At 41.2% G+C, this 20,379-nt stretch overlaps 2 protein-coding genes across 2 annotated transcripts in view; one reads left to right on the forward strand and one right to left on the reverse strand.

Moving 5' to 3' along the window:
* fgf2 (fibroblast growth factor 2) lies at nt 1-19,362 on the forward strand. Its single transcript, XM_033632825.2, has 3 exons — nt 1-808; nt 6,322-6,425; nt 14,336-19,362. The coding sequence occupies exons 1-3, from the start codon at nt 631-633 to the stop codon at nt 14,519-14,521; spliced, it is 468 nt and encodes a 155-aa protein (XP_033488716.1). The 5' UTR covers nt 1-630; the 3' UTR covers nt 14,522-19,362.
* Nucleotides 13,892-20,379, reverse strand: part of nudt6 (nudix (nucleoside diphosphate linked moiety X)-type motif 6) — a 22,279-nt gene continuing 15,791 nt past the window's right edge. The window contains exons 4-5 of the mRNA XM_033632824.2: nt 18,656-18,710; nt 13,892-17,196 (exon numbers count right to left, since the gene is read on the reverse strand). Of these exons, the coding sequence (XP_033488715.1) occupies nt 16,814-17,196; nt 18,656-18,710 (438 nt within the window). The 3' untranslated portion in view covers nt 13,892-16,813. The remainder of the gene's footprint in view (nt 17,197-18,655; nt 18,711-20,379) is intronic.

The raw sequence follows: 20,379 nt of genomic DNA on the forward strand, positions 1-20,379 counted from the left end.
CACTGGTTCTGTTCACATGCTTGCCGCCGCTCTTGGCACTCTGCGGGGTCTCAGTGCATTCCAAGTTGCACGTCCCCCTCCTTACCCTCCTCTTCTTTCTCGACTTCTGCTGGGTTGGTTGGTTGGTTAATTTAGTGAGCATTAGTGGGCGTGAGCATGTGTGTGTTGGTGCTCCTAGGGCGCATGCGAACTGAGGCCCAAAGGGGAAAGCCTTCCTCACAGATCTAAGCCAGCTGCCCTGATTTAAACACTTCATTGCAAGAAGAGTGGAAGAGAGGGGGAATCCGCATGCATCCCCCCTACCAGTGTGCGCAGAGTACACTGGCAAAGCTGCTGCCAGCTCTACAAACAACAGACGAACCGCTACAAGTTACACGTTTGCTGTTAGGCAGAAGCATTTAGGAGTGCTTCTGCCTCCGACACTGAGGACTCACAGGGCACTCGCTGCCCTGAGAGGGGGGGGCGTTCAAGCAAACTGACCTCTGGGGTTAAGCAGAATCAGTTTGTGTGAAGCTCTGTGGAAGAGGGGAGGAGGGAACTGTTAGTGGGAGGTGGGAGGCCACAGTGGGGCTCCTGCGCCGCTCAAGAAGGAGACGAAGCAGTCGCCGGGAAGCGGGGAAAGAGGAGGATATGGCCACGGGAGAGATCACAACGCTTCCCTCCACACCTGAAGACGGCGGCAGCGGCGGCTTTCCTCCCGGGAACTTCAAGGATCCCAAAAGGCTGTACTGTAAAAACGGGGGCTTCTTCTTGAGGATAAAGTCTGACGGAGGAGTGGATGGAATCCGGGAGAAGAACGACCCCCACAGTAAGTACTCCCAGTCCCCTTCTTCTTCTCCTTTGCTTTGCACAGCACACAAAGCTTCTTTATGTTCTTTTTTAATATGCAACAGGGAAGTAAGAGTGAAGCTGAAAACATCATGGAGGAACGATGTGAATTTTCCAGCTTACTGAGGTTTATTCTCCACTTGTAAACACCAAAATGTGTGTAGGCCTACTTCTGGAAAGTATAATAACTCTAGTTTAAGGGAAGTACACCTCAAATTTTCTTAATCAATGGGAACTTTGATGGAATATGCGTGATGTTTTTAGTAAATGTGGATCCCCATGCTGAGTCACAGCCACTCACACTGCTTACTGTGTGGTTTACGTCATACAAAACAGCACAACATGGAGTTAAAAGCCAGAATAAGTAAATTCCTGATACACAGGTCGCTGTCAGGGTTTGAGGTCAATGAACTTCTCCCACTAAAATATCCAAAAATACTACAAAATATAATAAAACATACTCTGTACCACCAGTTGATCAGTATGTATTTAGAAAGTGAAAGTAGTTTTTCTCATGTTCGTCTTTAATAAATAATAAAGTTAAAACATTGATGTGTTTGTTTGGTCAGAGCAACTGTGACACCCCTCGGTGCCTCTGTATCACTGATTACTTTTAAGTGTGTGTCCTAAGTTGCATCAGTAAGAGGGAGGGGAGGAGGGGAGGGGGGACACAAGAAAATTGAGGTTTTTCCGAGGAAAAAAAGAGGGAAGTGCGTTGCCCAAGATACAGTGTGACGTTTAAAGCAGGTGCGCCCAAACAAATGCCTGATATGGAACCGGTTCAAGGAGAGAGGAGCTATTTTTAGAATAACTCAATTACATTCAGTTCGACGTCTTTGTGACTTTAAGTTAAAGAGCGACCTTCTTGAGATGATGTGAGCAAGTTGCATGTTTAGTTTGTTTGGATTAGTGCAGGGCTGTATATCAATACATAATATATCATATGAGACCAGATATCTTTTGGATGTGATGATATAAAGTGTTGTCTTTTCCTGGTTTTAATTTTCTAAACTTACCAGACTGGTCAAGCTGTTCTTTACCCACTTAAGGTAGCTTCATAATTTACGAGCCCACATGTCCAAGACGGTCCGCAGATTGTACACACAGTAGGAGCACCAATCACGCATGCTCCTGTTACAAAATATAATATCTTGTTCTACACTCCAGTCCACTCCAAAACACTGTGGTCAGGCCAGCCGCAGCTGCCCCAGTGCAGTGACGTTAGTATTAAAGGGAGAGTTTGGATTTCATGAAGTGGGGTTGTTTGAGGCACTTATCCGTAGTCAGTGTGTTACATACAGTAGATGTCAGTCAGCACGCCCCCAGTTTGGAGAAGCAGGCAAGAGTACGACACGGAAGCTAAGCAGTGTACTGCTGTGGAGGGGTCAGCGTGTTTTAGCCAATTATCATTTTAAGTGCACGCTATATTTAGAATATTTTCATTGCTTTACCTTAATGTTAGACTGATTTACAACTGGAAAATGAAGCTATTACATCGCTTTCTTCAAACCCAGACTCCATTGAGAAAAACCGTGATTTAACATGGCTGAATTGAGGCACTGCTGGTCTAAAGCTGCCTTAATCAGTTTATTTTTTTCTTCTTAAGAAAAAAAAACATTTAAAAGGGTTTTTCACATCCACAAAAGTCACACATTAACACAAACTAACAAACCAATCGAGGCAGCTATAGACCAGCACCTCCCGTGTTCAGTGAGCTAAAATTACTGTTTTTGTCAATGGAGTCTGGTGGCTCTTACAAGAGTGTAGAGGGGGAACTTAAGTAATGGCTTCCTTGTCGGAATGGGCTGTCTGGCGGAAAGGTAAAGAGGTGAAAACACACTCAATGTAGTGCACACTTAAACTGATATTGACTCCTTTAGGTGGGACTAGTTTTAGGTGGCTGAAATACGTTTTGCGGCTCCCTTCGTCCACAGCGGTACAATGCTTGGCCTCCTGTCTGCTTCTCCAAACTGACATCTTCTGTATACAATACACTAACCATTCCTCCAGACAACCCCATTTCAAAACATTTGAACTATCCCCTCAAGTTGGATATTTGACAGACATTCACTCCGGACCCAGTTGTGTCTTTTTACTCAGTTTCACCTAGTGTTTGCAGGAGGAGGACAGTAAGCTCACCTCCTTTACTGCGGAAGAAAGTATGTCAGAGATTTAGTGATTTTATCCACATTACTTATGATTATCAAAAATTTCATATTTAAAATATTTAGTAAAAGCACCTGTAGTTAACCCTACAGTGTCATTGCAATATTAATATGGAAGCATTAAGTCAATTCTCTCCATATCACCCAGCTCTAGTTTGCATTAAAACCAGAGTCAGTATCATGGCTTCAGAAAGGACTATATCCACAATGAGTCACGAAACAGGAATCGTTATTAATCATTTAGCTTTTTACCGTAATGTTTTCTTACAGTTAATGTGACCTGAGCTGTGTGATTTCATCAATGGTCCTTTTGTTAAGGCTCTGATTGACCTGCCAACTTTTTGGACAACACAACGTACCTGCCAGTTAGAATTGGAAATGTTAGTGAGAAATGTTACCCAATATATCCAAAGATCCTTAAGTGGGATCTTAACGTGGATGGGACTCTAATCTATCCCCCATGCCCAAACTTTCAGAGGAATATATTGCCTGTATACACATATATGTTGCCACGAATCGTTGCTCTTCCGTCAACAACCCCAGGACAATTACAGATAGGATCACACTGCACAGAGACGAGCACAGTTGAAGAAAAGTTTCTTCTGTGTTCACAATAGCTGTGGGACATGATACTCCCAGTAAACATTGAACACACGACAGCACACTCACAGCAATTATAGCTTTTTTCAGGGAGGAACACCTCTTTGATCTGTGACACGAATCATCCAAGCAGCGGGCTTAACTGCAGACAGATGCGCGTCTATCTGAAGTCTTAATTTGGATTAATTCTGTACAGATCCACTAATTTACCTTATGGAGCCTCTGCTTCCTTTTTGGTGGCTCTAGCTTCAGACAAAGAATGCTTTGTTGGCAAGCAGCGTTGCCTCTTCAGACAAAAAGAAAAAGAAATGTGGAGATGATTTTGATACATCTGTGTTGAAGCTGTCACAAAGCCAACAGGTACTGCGTGCTCAGACTGCTGTCAGCCGCACTGTAATGCTACTGTTCAGTGGATGATGGGAGTTGTCTTATTGTTACCAGTGGTGTTTCATCTGTTTACTGCAGAAGTATCTTTGGGTCGTCAAAAATGAAGAGGACACTCAAGAGAAAATGCAGATGAGGTGGTTTATGCAACAGAAACTGATAAATCCCCAGGATTTTTAAGATATTAAAACCAAAATTAACAACCGTAAAGGATATTTAAAGCCACGTTAATCAATATTTCTCACTAACTCTATTAATAATAATATAATAATTTTACTTGCGTAGCATTTATCAAACCAAGGTTACAAAGAGCTTTACAAAGTGCATGAAAATAAGACCAAAAAAAAAAGTTAAGAGCTGAGAAAAATAGTGTGTACAGAGGCAAAAAGTAGAACAAAAGGAAATAAAACACAAAAGTTACAAATCCAAACGTACAAATCAGGCATAAAAAAGGAAAATGGGTAATGTGATAGCTGGGCTGATATCCCCAGGCAGAGAATTCTAGAGCCTTTGGGGCCTTGATGGTAAAAGCGTGGTCACCTTTAGTTACCAGCCTCAATCTAGGGACGACTAGTGAGGGTAGGCTTGAGGATCTCAGGTCATGACTTGGAGCGTAGGCATTCAGAAGCTCAGCCATATAACTGGGGGCTAAACCATGTGGAGCTTTAAAAGTTATTCAGATAACACTTTATGGAGTTTTTAAGGTTCTTTTTATGCCCCAATTTGGGATCAGTGAAGCACAACTACCCATCCATCCATCCACGTCTGTGCAAACCACGGATACGTTACATTTGCACGTTATTGCATAGTGTTTATTTTAGTTTCAGCAACTCTGTATTTAAGGTGTGGTCAGGTTAAGGCACAGAAACCACTTGGTTATAGTTGGGAAAAGATCATGTTTTGGCTTAAAATATCTGTATTTGAGGTGACCTCTTGCTCACCTGGTAGAATGTGAGTCTCATGCAGGCAGGCTTTTGCAGCAGCCCGGTTCAATTCTGACCTGCAGCCCTTTGCTGCATGTCATCCCCCCTCTCTTGCCCATCTTTTCTGTCTCTCTGTAGGTGTCCTATCAATAAAGCCAACAATAACATCCAAAAAATAATCAAAAAAAAAAAAAAAGAAGGCAGAATCACATCTGGAAACGCAGCCTCAGTTAAAACAGTCCTTTTACGTGGCACACAGTGGAAACACAGCAACAGATTGCTGATAAACACCCACGTTTGGTGGCTAAAAAGCCACAGGAAACACAGTGATTACTTCTTAAAAACCGGTTTTGTTGTTTGTTGGTCTCAAACAGTGGTTTGCAGCTTGGCAGGCACCTCACCTGAGTATCATGTCACCCTCCATCCCCTCTACCTCCAAATGACAAAGTCAAGTCATACACTGCGTCACTTTAGAAATGCTAATATGATTTGTAAGATATTCATGGTTTGTAGAAATGTACAATGCCAACATTTTATTCTGCTGACCAGGCTGTTGATTTACTCTTTCCACTCTTATCAGTGTTGTTTGGAGCTGCAGCAGGCAGCTGTTTACAGTGAACATGCTCTGATAAGCCCCCTGCACGCTACCAAACAAACATTAGCAGCTAGCAACGTATAGCAAGTTCAGGTTCAAGCATCTACCAGTTTAAGAGCTAGATATTGTTCTCAAGAGTAAGTGGAGACCAAAACAGAGCTGAAATGAGAATGAATATTGGACTTAAATTTATTAGGTGAACACAGACACGACAAATGAAGTCTGATGTGTAAGGGCACTTTATTTGCTATGACATTAGCTTTAACAACTTTTTAAGCTGTGTGGCAGTGTACCTGTCAGCTTGTTTTGTTGCACCGCCATCTTAAGTTGACTAAGCAGCTGTAAGTATTAATATATCATTATCTCTGAATAATTGTTTTGCTTAGTTTGCTCTGTAAGAACAGTTTACTGTATCTGTTTTGTGCTACGAAGCTTATCACCAGTCTTCCCTCTAGAATTCGTCTAGTTTGCACACAACATTTAATGTCCTGTAGATAGCAGGTAGATAGCTCAGATTGTCTGTAAGGCAAAGACTGCCACAACTGTTACTTGTTTTTACAGCTGGAGTAAATATTTCATATTGAAATGCCTCACATAGCATCTTTACAGTGATTTCTTTCTCACATTGCTGGCTCAAGAGGAGAGATTACTATTTTGTTGGGATTTAGTGTAGAAATCTGATGCGTAGGATGTTTGTGCCCCTTTATCTTTCTATAAAATGGGTGCACTTAATCTTTCTCCTCTGACTAAACATCCCACAAACAAACTACTGATGACGTCTGTGTTTGCTCATTTTGTTCAAATACACATTTGTCTTTTTCCGCAGTAAAGCTTCAACTCCAGGCGACCTCAGTGGGGGAGGTGGTCATCAAAGGAGTCTGTGCTAATCGCTATCTGGCGATGAACAGAGATGGACGACTGTTTGGAGCGGTGAGTGAGATGGATCAACATCTTTCTGTTAACAAAAGTTGAATTGTGTCTGTTCTGGAAAGAGTTTGGAGATTACCGTGAAAAGATTTCCTGAAAGGGTTCAAAGAGTTTTTTTTTTTTTTTTTAACCAACAGTGCTTTTCACAAATCTGAATTAAACACCTACAGTAAATGTCGTCCGCCTCTGTCACACGCAGCATTTAGACCGCTGTGTTTTGGAAACCAAATATTTACCAGCCACCCGACAAGAAATCCTCCCCCGTGGGGAAATAATTAGTTTGACATTCATTTGTCACAGTCAGCACTGAGAATAAAAAAGGTTAGCCACAACATTAAATAGGCCCAGGTCAGAATGATCCTGTTGTAGCTGTATGGGAACGGTTTGGTATCTCGGCACCTCCTGTTTGTTTTGAACAGAATTTGGGTCCAGCCAAGGCGTCTCTCCCAAATCCAATCAGTTCGACCATTTGTCTTTCTTTCCACTCTCTAGTCTCGTCCTCGGCGTTAACGTTTCCTTGGCCAACAAAATCATGACACTCGTCATGGCAAGTTTGAGTTTGAGTGTTCAAATCCACATCACATTTTGTTACGAGACCTGGGGTTTGATTTTATACCCACACAGTCCAGAGTGGCGAAGAAAGACATACATTTTGTGCAAGATGTTTTTTGGCTCTGATTTTCCCATTCTCACTTCAGTAAGAAGAGACAGTGGCGCCCCCAGAACTTTTTCACAGGGGCGGCACACCAAAACCAAAAGCCATAACTGAATGTCAGGTGTTCAGTTATGCCGTTGAAAGCTAGGTGAAAACTGTGTCAATTTAGAGAGTTAAAGAATCACATACCAATATACATTGGTTTATTTTAAAGTTAATGTTACTAATTATCTGATGTGCATACTGTAAAACTTCTATTAAAAGCCCAGTTCCAATTTAACGCCCAGTCCCTTTTACTAGCCCAGTGTAGCTACACATTTTGACAAATAAATGCCGGTGTCAATTAGACGCCTTGTCTGGTTGCCAAGCAATTCCTTTTTTTTTTTTTTTTTTTAATATAAGTTATTCGGATGTATAAAAGCAGGTTTTGGCTACCTCAAATTATGTGTCCATTCCTCAATTACCCTGTAAGTTGTTCATTTTTCCTCAGTCTGTAAGGGTCCACAGATCAAATTTTTTTTCCTAAAAATTCATCCATGTGAGTATTGTTTTAACAGGATAAAGTGGTGTTGTGCTGGTATGCCAGGTGCCGTAATCTTCAAGTTAAGTTCAGTTAAGTTCAGTGATTTAAGCAAATAATAGCCTGGGCTATTTATTGAAGTTTTACGGTAGCCTAATACCAAGACAGTTAACATTTCAAATTCCACAGTAATCCTGTTTTAACGTGTTATGTATCTAAACATCTTAGACAAATCATGCATCTTCAGATAGTCGTTTTTCTTAAAAATGCAAATATACAGCTTTAATTTGAAGAAGTACATTGATTTGAAGGAACAAAACATTCACTGGGAGCAAGCCCTCTCAAAGTTAGGGGAGACTCATAGAACCCATTTTTAATTGAGATATTTTGAGGTGAGAGGTTAAGGACCCTGTTGACAATGGCCATGCCAGTTGTTCCCAGGCCAGAGTTTAAAAATAAAATTTAGAGCATAATTTAGCTCCCCTTCTGACGAACTATGCCAGCATGGTTGGTACCAATGGATACCTTCGGTTATTAAGTTTCACAAGATACCGCTACAGTTATTAGTTAAAAAAATGAGCGCACCACAGCTTCTTAAACACAGAACTATCAGCCTGCAATATTTTTTGCTGGAGAGGAGGCAGCAATTGTATCCCCTTGGGAGTGCCACTGAGGAGGGATCCATTAGAAATTATAATAAAATTATGCCCATCATTTGATTAGACTCGATTAATTAATGTGCATCTTTGTAGAAGTCAGGTCCATAAACATAGGATATAGGACAGAGTCTAGATGCTGCTGGTGGGAAAAAAGCAAGTAAAGGTAAACGATGTGGGCTCTAATATTTGCAGGCTGTTATTGAATTTTTTTGGATCTCCACGGGCAACCTGACAGTCATCAGGGTGATGGGAAGGTGAAGGATTGAGCAGTAATTACTTTAAGCAAAGACAGAAACACAAAGATATTTAAGGAGCTGCTTCCAACAGTTGATTGGTCCGTAAAACATGGGAAGGTAGTTTATTGTCCAGACGTAAAATCTGTGAATGAGAGGAGTTCTAAGAGTGTGGGAAAACAGACTTGACGGAGAGGCTTGCAATTTCTGAATAATGATTTAAGTAGAAAGAGACAGACATTTAGAGTTAGAGGATGTCACTTATTGAACTTTTGTAAAAGCTTTATCATGAATCCAAGGCAGGCCACTCATCTATGAAGTGAGCAGATGCACTATGGTGTCTGCTGGAAGCTCTTACTGCTATTATGTATTGTTTCTTTCTGTCCTGCAGCAGAACATCTGAAGTCTGTTTTCTTTTTTTATATAAAGGTTTTTAGGAAATGACAGATTGTCTGACTGACCAACAGACAAACTGACTTCATGCTGTCTGCTGTTTTAGTTGCTCAGTGGTCAGATGTTTCACATAAGTGAAATTAAAACAGGAAACTTGTGTATTTTGTCTCATTACTCGGCGTACTGTCAAATTAAACTGATCTGCAGGACTTTCTTAGTGCTCATGAGAAGTAGCCAACACCAATTTGGCACCACTGCTGGTCTGTTGCCGCAAAGTAGTTGCTTACAGCGGCAGTGGAAGTGTGAAGTGTTGGTGACTGATGTGGTTTGGTGGTTGTGAAAGCTTGTCCACAGTCCATGTAATTGGCAGGGAGCATTTCCTTCCTAATGAGAAGCTACAGCAGCTGCCACCCAAGGCGTTGTTCTCTGTTCTGCTCTCATTAAAAAACCCACAAGATATTAACTTCCTTCTTATTACCATTTGAAGTGTGAAAAAAGAAAAGTTAGTATACAGACTGACATGAAGACTAAAGTTTGTTGCCAAATAAATTACAATTTTTTCCCTCTAATTTAGCACCTTGACTGGTCTGGTCCTGCACATGTTTTATCTTGAGGCAACAGTCATCTGCTGTAATAGATATTTGCTAATATAATTAATGGACACCAACCACATACACAAAAGTCGATGCAGAAATTTGTTCTGCTGATAAGATCTGAAAAAGATCAGACAAATTTTCAATATTTATCCTATCCCAAACATTTGACAAAATAACATTCTTGTATAATACTTTTCATTCAAGGGTAGCTTAGCTGCACAGCCTGGACCCTATCTTTCTATGTTATGTGTCAAAGTGACTAATGGAGACCACATTTTTAGAAACTGGTCCAGTGTCGAGCGAGAGGCCTGCAGGCTGCAGTGGCAGAACAGGCTGCAGCTTAACCAGTTGGGGCATATGCACCGTCTATTTCAACCACTTAAAGTGCTTGTTTTGCCACTGAGAGGCTCAGATTATTATTCCAAGTGTGGGACGACATTGTGGAAAGGATCCCTGCAGAGGTAGAAATTTTTACTGCTAGCTCTCTAGCTGCAAGTTAGCCAGGTTAATGATTTCAAATGTAAACATCGAGGAAAAGATGGAGAAGAATGGGCACCAGCTGAACTAGCATCCTGCTACCTTTGTACAGACGTTTATCAGGACCTATAATATCCTTTGATTCACCGAGACATGACTAAATCTAGTCTCTTACACAGACGCCGATGATGTCAGCACGCTGGCTGACTCTGTCGTCTGTGGACATTCCCATAGGAAAGTTGTAATAGAACTAGCGCTGGCTCCCAGCAGCAGTGGGAGCCAGCGCTCCAAATCCGTGTACTTCCTCGACCAACAGCTGATTAGCCTTACACCTGCCTACACCGGAATTGCTGTTCCCCGAATTGTTGTCCGTAGTACAACAGAAAAGGAAGTGTTCAGTGCATCGCAAGAAGAGATTAAAATGGATATGACTTCATTTGATTCAGCTATATTGCAGAGCTGCAACGTCCACAAGATTGGAGAAATTAAGGATTTACAGCGTGCCGTACCTATGGCAATGCCGTCACGTGGTCTGGATATCCCTGCCCATTTCTATTACACAACGAAAGATGAATGTCCCCAGACTCCCATTCCGAAGTAAGGGAGGCTGGTCACGCAAGATTAGGCTAAATCCTCACAGCCCCATTCAACATGGTGAATCTTTTTCGATATGCTGATCCGATGGAGCAGAAGAGAAAGGAGAGGAGAGGAATGTGCTTCATGAATGTGAGGTGCTCCCGGTCCAGCAGTGGATAGCTGCTATAACATTCCACCGTGCAGAGGCAATGGCTGTGCAGTGCTGCTGTGTACAGGAAGTGATCCTGTGGATCATCTTGTTGAGGTCGGGATGTGTGGACAGTTAAATCATTCCACAACCAGAAACCACGGATTACCAGAACCATCTGGAATCATGGACAGTTATAAGACATCAATCAACGATGTAAGAAGACACAAAAAAGGACTAAATTACAGTGCACAAGTTTAAGAAGCTGATTGGATCCCATTTTTCTACAGTTGTACCATGTATTATTTCCATGTGACAATTAAATGAAGATTGCTTGATTGATATTGTTGAAGATTATGGTCTTTTTATTAAAACAGAAACAGCCCAGAAATCACTATCAGCAAACCCACCAGACACCATTTAAATCAACAGCAATTTTAGTGTGCATAGAGCCAGCATATTATCGCATATAACAAGTTGAATTTATTAATAATTACAACCAAACCAGAGTTGGTGATTGTTGGAAAAGCCGTAAGACAAATTGAGATGTTATTTTTGTTATGTCGATTTAAATTGAGTGTTTTTCATAATGACAAAATTACTGTTTATTTAAATGGAGTCTGGCGGGTTAGCAACTTTGGCGCTGTTTCTGGTTCAACAAAAAGGATCGTACTCTTAAACAAAAAGTCAGCTTCTGTGAGGAACCTTTCCATAATGTTGCCAGACACTCATAATAACAATCTGAGCCTGTTAGCGTCAAGAACAAGCACTTTTAGTGGACATAAATCGACGGTGTACAATTGCTCACTGTTTCGTAGGTGCCAGCTGCAGCGCTGTCGTGCAATACTGGACCAATTTCAGAAGTCCTTGTTCCCATTTGTCACTAAGACACAAAAATGTGGGGTCTGGGTGGGAAATTACTTGTGTCTTAGATGACTGAATTGAAAAATCGTAGATTAGATACAACAGTTACTTGAACTTCCTTTAGTATATCTTTCACGTGTCCTGGCTATTTTAGACTTGTCATAACTAGGGTAATCAGACACGACACAAAAGGATTACTGTTTATTGGAAGCTGCTGCTTTTGCATAATAAAGTGAACAAAGTAGCCCTGGGTGGTTGTTGCACTTGAAAGAAAATGCCTCTTTGACTAATAGCCCCACAGCTCTGTGCAGTCAGGGACCAGAAACTTAAACAAAATCTTCTTGTTGGACAGGGTGTAGGTCTGTTAACGCCCAGCAAGGCTGTAAAATTTTGGCCAGACGTCCAGTAATTAATGATTTCTTGAGATTTTCTACAAAGGACAATGATGAAAGAGGGATAGTGTTAGCACTAGCTGTGACAGTGTTGTGATAGCTGGTATTGTTTTCACCTCATGAGTCCGTGTTTGTGTGTCATCATGGTAAAATGTGGTCCTGGTGACATCTATTATGGTGGGAACTAGGGATGCCCCCTGAAAATTGGAGATTCGAATCATCAGCCAGAGACCCCTCAGTCGACTGAGATTCCTTCAAGTTGACAGTCATCAGTGTGTGGTTTATTTCTGGGGACGTTTCGGTTCCAAAATTTAGCTGCAGAGTGTGTGCTGCTGGCTTTCAGGCTGCTCTTTGGTGCAGGCAGCTGTGGACGTGGAGGCAGCTTCAGACACAGAGGCAGAGGCTTTGCCTGGTCAGGCTCCCAGATAACAATATCTTCTGCCTTCTGCTTAGAAGTAGTGAATTTACAGCTCACAGAAAGTGAATATGACAGTCTCTAGCTTTTGTTTGACACCGAGTGTCAGCAAAAAAATTTCACATATTTCCGATCCGTCGTTAGCATATTTGAACTGAACATCCGGATGAACTCCGAAACTCTGTAAGGTAAAAAAAGGCACGAGTTGTCAAATATTTGTATTGACTGACATAATTAATATAAGTTGGGTACAGCCCAAGCAGGACGCCATTTTTATATGTCTGTCTATCCGTGGTCAGAATTTGACCGTAATGCAGTTATGAAACTTAATAGATGTGTAGTAGTAGTAAAGCAGGAACAAAACACCAGCTGGTTGTGATGGGATTGATATGACTATAGCAAAAAAGACTATTGACTGCATTATTGAGCCTCACCGATTTAAAACTACTGAATAAAAAACCTCACTAAATTACAACCGCTCAGACTCATCTACAATGGCACATTGCGCCGAGTCAAAGTCAGGGAAACTGAAACTCCTGTGTGACATAACTTGATGGATGTAGTGCGAATTTCTTCCCTCATAAAATCCTGTATTAACTTTTAAAATAATTATTTTCAGGAACCTTTAAAGCAGCAGTGATAAATGGTTATGAAACAGTGTCAATTTAATATTGATGCCTCTATATGACAGACAAGCAAATGACACCATTAATGAGAAAAACTGGCTATTTCTATATAGTTACTCTGATTCCCCGCATAATCAGATAAAACTATTTGCAGCACGCTGCCCAGGAAAGCCAATTGTTTTCATTTTCCCAGGGAAAGTTTTACAGTGACTATGCAGTAGCCAATTTAAGGAAGCAAAAGGAAATTCATCTTCAGAGAATTTTATTTTTGTCGTTTTATTTTGTGGTTATGTCTGATACTGGGGCAGGATCAGCAAACAAAAAAGAAGCTAAAAGGGACAGTCATAAAGCACAAAACACAAGTCAACCCCAGTCATTCAAAAGATGGAGAAAATCTTCGTTTTTGAAAGGATTCAAAATCAACTGAGATCAAAATGAAGACAGTTCGACAAAGGGTGTGGTTTGAGCAAGTAGGCTAGAAGTAGGGGGTAGGAAGTAGGGGAGGGAGCTCTTTCCCCCTCACTGTACACCCCTGGTCCACATTAGTTTTAAGTTGTGGATCAGTGAGATAGTGGCTGTAGTGATCCCATGGCAGGATGGTGTCTCGTTTAGTTTGTATTTTATAGTGAGCTTCATCTGTGGTTCTTTTTAAACCCTTTAATTTACAGTATATTCCTATCAAATCCAAGTTTGTCCAATAATTACATTTTAGCCTGTTCACCTCTTTGTTTAATGTTTAATCACAAGTCAAGGAAGCTCAACTAAGACAAACACTGCGTAGAGCTGTAATAATGTCCCTGGTCAGGCATGGTTTCCTTTAAAATATGTCTTTACTGTGTGAAGTGTGAAACACTGAGGAGGAATTATTCAAACCCGACAGTCTCCTTCAACATAAAGGTGACATTTGACTCTGGGTGTTTTATGAGGTAATTTAATGTCATAAAATGTCAGCATTACAAATGTTCTGCCTTTCCTACAACATATATTAAACAAATTTAATCGAATGTCATCCAAACAAAGTAACATGTTTGATCAAATGCCATGACAGAAATGATGAACATAAGCAGAGAGGATTAGCAGCAGTTTGGAAAGAAACACATTGACATTTAGATTAAACGTACAAACCGAATGACCTAACTTCAGTTTCCATTTGTTGAAATTAAAGACAGTTCACAGTTTCCTTACTTTTTCTCAGTTTACAAGCTTATTTAGGTGAATTAACAGTATTTATTTGTCCTGTGAGCCAAAGGCTGCTGATTGAATCCTGTTTAAATCCCCCAGAACCCCTGCAGTTCCTCACTAAACAGCGTAGTTAAACATCAAATTAAACTTGTTATTCTTCTGTGTCTTTTTCTCCAGAGACGAGCGACAGATGAATGCTACTTCCTAGAGCGACTCGAGAGCAACAACTACAACACCTACCGCTCCAGGAAGTACCCAAACATGTACGTGGCACTGAAGCGGACTGGCCAGTACAAGTCTGGAAGCAAAACTGGACCGGGTCAAAAGGCCATTCTCTTTCTTCCAATGTCTGCCAAATGCTAATCTGGGGATCCGACTGAGAAATACTAATGTCTTAGTGGCAGCAACAAAGAAGAAGATGTGACGGCAATGAAGACAAAGTGTTCCATCAACATTGCCCAAATATAGCTGTGATGCTTTCTGACTGTTATATCCTGAAACATGTCTGCTCTTATTCAGCTTTAACTTTCAAACAGTGGCTGCATTCACAACTGGCTGCTTCCCAGTAAAACCAGGCTCTTTTTACTGGGGACCAGCCAACTGCTACACTAGTGCAACTGGAGCCAGGTGCCTTGCTCAAGTGCACCCCTAAAGTATGGCAGTGTTCATTTTACCTATTCAGATCTTCTCTCTCTGGCTGAGGGATTTAAGCAGCAACATATATACAGAGGAATATTCTGATAAACCGTGTCTCATCAGTACTGAGGGTTTAGAAAATGCACTAAAATCCTACATTATTATAACTTGATAAGAGAGAAGGGAACTAAATAACAGAATTTAGAGTTTTGTGATACTTAATTGTTTGACAAAAGAAGACTAAGCACACTAAACGCATTTAAATCAAAACCCAAATACTACTTACTACGTTTGTTTTAATAATTACTTAACACTACTTGGTATCTTTACACACTTAACGGATACAGCAGATGTTTCCTGAGCTTGTCTTTGTTTTCCGATAAAACTGCATTCCCCATTTGTAAGTGTATAATCTGAGATTTATGCAAAAACTCCAAATGTTGCATGGCACTGGAGCATAATTTATACATTTATTAATACGAGATTATTGTTTTAATGATGTCTAGTTTGACGACAGAAAGGCAGTTAACTTGAACAAGAGGATGAGTTTTACTTTTTTGACCAGTGAGTAGGCTAATTCAGCGAGGCAGCCAATATTATTATTGCAGCTACTAGCTACTATTGTTAGCTTCTGCTAGTATGTGGTCACCTGACACTGGTGGATAGCTTGTTAAAGACATATTTCCAGTTAAAAATACAGTATAGTTTCAAAACAGTTCCTTTAAAAACCTAATCAGCTGCTGACAGCCAATACTGCCCAGCAGATATGGGCTTCTAAAATGGCTGCCAAAAAATGTTAATCAACTGTCTAATTGTCTGTTCCCACTTGGGGCGACAAAGCTACAGCAGCAGGATACAGAGTTGGAGGCAGGGCACAGTTCCTTTCTTTGAAAGTTGCTCAGTGGCACATGAAGCCAAAAAGTTTGACGGATCTTCCGCGTTGTTGGACCCATAAAGCAAATGCATTAGAGACGCTAACATGGAGGGGGCGGGGTTTATGACCTGTACTGCAGTCAGCCACCAGGGGGCAGTCGAGATGTTTTGGCTTCACTTCTGTGGCTTCTATTATATAGTCTATGGAAGTGGTTTCCAGCTGGTCCAGCCCTGGGGTCCAGAAGTCCCTGTAGTCAGAGGTCCACATAGCTTAATACATTAAGCATCATACTTGTGTTTGGCCATATCATCGAGCTAGTAGTAGCTGTCCATTAGTCACTAAATCTACAGCAGGAAATGGCACTTCAAAATAAAAGCTATGTGCCAGAAATTCACTGTACTTAAAAAAAAAAGAGTGTCTTTTACAAACTTGACACATTTGCGAGTTAGTTGCGGTCCATTCAGAATGTACCCCCGACCCACTTTTGGACTGCTACCTACCAGTTGGGAACCACTGACTTACAGATGTCTCTTTCCCAGTTTAAGTCCGAAGGAAAAAGTCTTTTGGGCTCAATTGCATCATGTGACGTACCTTTGAAGTTGTAGTTACACTATCTGGCCAGTATGTCTTATTGGCTTTACAGTCTGGCACGTTTCAAAGTTGAGCGACAAAGCTACAGCATGGCTGGCTGTTGAAGTTTTGCTCAACTGCTTGTTGGCGTAGTTATGTTATCATCTGCTAGTGTGCGTATGTCTGCAAGCACTGACAAAAGTTGAGGTCAGCTCAACTTTGATTTGTGGTGCGTCATACCCTTCACGCAGCTACAAGTGTAGGGCATCAGTTTGTAGCTTCATGTCACTGACTTCCATTGAAATGACTTGTACCCTGTTGCTTTGTCACCGGTGGTCTGAACACAGCAGAAAACTTGGAGGCACCATAGTGGCATATCTGTTTAAAAACCACAAAGTGAATGTTCATGTAGACCTATTGCACCATATTTCTTCAACAGTAACAGCTAGTGTGAAAAAACACACCAAAAACACAATTTCAGTCATAAATACAAATTAAATATGAGTAATACTGGCAACCTTGTGTCATCATAGCTAGCCATGATATGCTAACCCCATCAGGTTGATGATGGCCTGCTAGGACTTTTGTGTCGGAGGAAGCTGCCTGTGGTACAGCTGGTAAAATATGCCAGAGTAGACAGCAGGAAGCTCCTCCATGGTGAGGTCGATCTTGTCGAAGCCCTGCTCCACGCCGTAAAGCAGAAGCCGAGCTACGCGAGAGGTGATGGGCGTAGTGTGGTTAGTCTTGGCCAGCTCGGCGAGGTCCAGCCACTCGCAGCGCAGACACTCCTGAGTGCAGAAGTTGATGTCGTAGCTGAGAGGGCTGAGTCGGCAGATGATGTACATGTCCGACATGCCGAAAGCGCCCGGATGGTTGTGCTGCTGCCGGATGCTGAGCAGAGATCTGAACTCAGAGTGAATGCCGGTTTCCTCAAAGACTTCACGGACGGCAGTGGCACCTGAAAGAGATTCAGTAACATATAAATAAATGTATGTGGAGGCATTTTAAAGATTCTGACGGAATAGGAATATATTTATGTTCCCTTGTCAGAGTCACCTTGATGTTTAGACGTGGGGAAAAGGGAGAATTCATATATTTTTTGTAAAGACAAATGTTTGACGCTGCTTTTTGGGTTGGGTCATGTATATAATATTAAAGCTGCTTTTAAAATGTTAAAGGTGAATTTGGAGAGACAGATATAATTCTTTGCGTATATATTATGTGCCTTATTTTGTACAGTTAAAATGAATGTATGTGTATCATCATTAAAGGGACAGTTCACCCAAAATCAAAAACACATGTTTTTCCTCTGTAGTGCTACTTATCAATCTTAATTGTGAGTGTGAGTGTTGGAGATATCTGCCGTAGAGATGTCTGCCTTCTCTTGAATATGATGGAACTAGATGGCCTGCGGCTTGTGGTGCTCAAAGCACAGCAGTGTCTCACAGAAACCATGACCTGGTTGATAAAGATAATCCACAGACAATAACTAGATAATGGATCCCAAGAATGTGGCCATTCATTCCATTGGAGTTGCTTTCCGGGGGCATATGCCAAAAAAAGTTTCTAGCTTCTGGGTTTGCTTCTGTGGCATGCAACCCACTGAATATATGCAGTTGTGTTTCCCCTGCTGTCCCCGCCCATGAGTTCCCTTTTCACTGTCATAACATGACAGACTTTTAAAATGCTTTTCTTGGCTCAAGAAAGGCTTTACAAATATAAAACCTCTGTGGATCAAAAACTCCTAACAGAAAGATTCATAATTGGCCTTGTTTGCAGTTCGAGGTGTCCTGTCAACAGTTTTCTTTTATAATGGTGGCCTATGGGGAAAAGTAAGGTTTTTTTTTTTTTTGCTTCGATACGACAAGTGGCCACTGGGAAAAATTTGCTGCAAAGCTGAACAGCATTCCTTGGAGCCCGGCACTTTCACGTTGGAACTATTTTCTTTCTACTGAGCTACACCCGCCAACTGCTAGCCAACCGTATCATCAAGCAGAGGGAAGCATGCATTTACTACTAGCTAATGTTACAGCTCAGCTGAGGACGATGCCTCTCCTCCATGAGTAGATGCACGCTTCCTTCTGCGGGGTGTTACGGCTCCCACATTAAACTGCTCACAACAAGGTCTGTGGATTATCTTGAGTAACCGAGTCATGATTTCTAGAAAGAGACATTGCTATTTAGTTTTTCAAATGTATTGTTTTGGCACTTTGAGCACCACAAGCTGAGTGCCATATCTCCAACGCTCGACAACTCACACCAAAGCAATCTGGACGGATAAATAGCGCTACAAGTAAGAGGAAAAATATGCACCTTTGATTGTGGGGTAAACTGTCCCTTTAAGCATAATACTAAAATCGAAGGATTTAGCTAGATGTACTGTATTAGTTTCTTGCTCTGTTGAGCGTAACACTCACCAATATTTTCTCCTGGATCAGACAAGCCACCGGGGAACTTCCAAGCATTCTTTGTCTGAAACACAAAGTTAAAATTTAATTGTAATAGATGGCACTGCTGTAAATGTATCTTAGAGTCATATCAACATGTACGTAAAAATAATGTCAATTTAATCGTTTTGAATCATAAAATCTTCCAGTCGTCCAGTTTGAAGTCACTTGTGTCTCGCAAGTTCTTTAAATCAGTGGCGCCGTCTCACAGTGTGGCAGTAGAAAATAAATAGATTATGTGTTTGAAGGATCATCATATATATCTGAACTAATAGTTACACAGGCAGAGAGATGTTTAATGCTCTGATCTGAGCATCCTTTGCTTTTCTGTTTTATATTACACTCTGGAGACTTTTACATTTGATGGGGTGAAGTGTGTCTTCCAAAACTGTTTCACCACTTATCCTTGATATTTAATGACAGTATGCTGCTGGTTAAATTATGATGTCAGTGTTGTATATATATTTTTGTAGTTACGTAAAGAATTTTGTATGCAGTGCCTTTTTTCCAGAAATGCTATATCATCTTATCATTGTGTTACCAGTCCCCTCGTTGTGAGGAACACAAATGCACTACAGCATCTATTTTCATGTATTGTCAACAGAATGCTATATTTTTGGAGCTGTTTCTAAAATGTGCTGGTAAAGAAGGAATAAAGAGAATTTGTGTAACTCTAATCTGTGTGGTTTTTTGCAGAGTAAAATGCAGAACCCTCAAAGGATCTGTCAGAGCTAAATGTGAAAGTAATAATACCAACACTGTGATGCCAAACATACGCAAACTGTTCACGCTAAATCAGCTGGGAAATGATTGAACGATGGTTAAATCAAACACCCATGACATCATTCAGCTCCCCGATGGATGAAATTGCCTTCAGTCCACCGGGGGATCTGTCAGTTGTCTTTTGTTCAGATGTGAGAGTGATAATGTCCTGGTTTCTTTTCAGGAAGTTCGTAACCCTTCGTGAGCTCTGAACTGGCTCGGTCTGCCAGAGACTCTGTACTGCCAAGGGCCAGACTGTTATAGAGCCCATTTCCAGTAAACAGCTCGATGAGGAGGAGGAGGAGGAGGAGGTGGAGGAGGAGGAGAGGAAGAGATAAAACACTTCCCACACGTCCAGGCCACTAACTGTTTCCCTCTGCTTCTGGACAAAAGCCATCAAGATGCATTATATGCTCTTAAGATTCCTGGCCGGGACACATGTTACATGTTGTCAGCAAACAGGCCCACTTAAATCCCATCGGTTATAATGTGAACTATTTTTGTCACATGATGCAGATTTTACAGTAACCATGTGTGCCCTCTCAGACTACTCCTACTGGAATTTTAAGAGACTGAAGAGAGATAAGCAGTAAGACTGCACAACAGGACGTTTGTTGCACATTATGTTATTTGAAATTCAATAACTTCTGTATTGTGTATATATTTTGGAGGGAAACCATTACTTTTAAAGGGGTTGGTTAACCCAAATGACATGTAGTCATATACACTCACCGGCCACTTTATTAGGTACACCTGTTAAACTGCTTCTTTGCGCAAATAGCTAATCAGCCAGTCGTATGGCAGCAGCTCAATGCATTCAGGCATGTAGACATGGTGAAGACGACCTTCTGAAGTTCAAACCGAGCATCAGAATGAGGAAGAAAGCTGATCTAAGTGTCTTTGAATGTGGCATGGTTGTTGGTGCCAGACGG

The sequence above is a fragment of the Epinephelus lanceolatus genome, chromosome 7, assembly GCF_041903045.1.
Source record: "Epinephelus lanceolatus isolate andai-2023 chromosome 7, ASM4190304v1, whole genome shotgun sequence".
Classification (NCBI taxonomy): domain Eukaryota; kingdom Metazoa; phylum Chordata; class Actinopteri; order Perciformes; family Serranidae; genus Epinephelus; species Epinephelus lanceolatus.

Excerpts from the sequence above, each read along its gene's own strand:
- fgf2 (XM_033632825.2), top strand. The coding sequence starts at position 631 with ATGGCCACGGGAGAGATCACAACGCTTCCCTCCACACCTGAAGACGGC. Across the intron at positions 809-6,321 it reads GGAGAAGAACGACCCCCACA|TAAAGCTTCAACTCCAGGCG; the intron begins GTAAGTACTCCC and ends CTTTTTCCGCAG. Across the intron at positions 6,426-14,335 it reads ATGGACGACTGTTTGGAGCG|AGACGAGCGACAGATGAATG; the intron begins GTGAGTGAGATG and ends CTTTTTCTCCAG.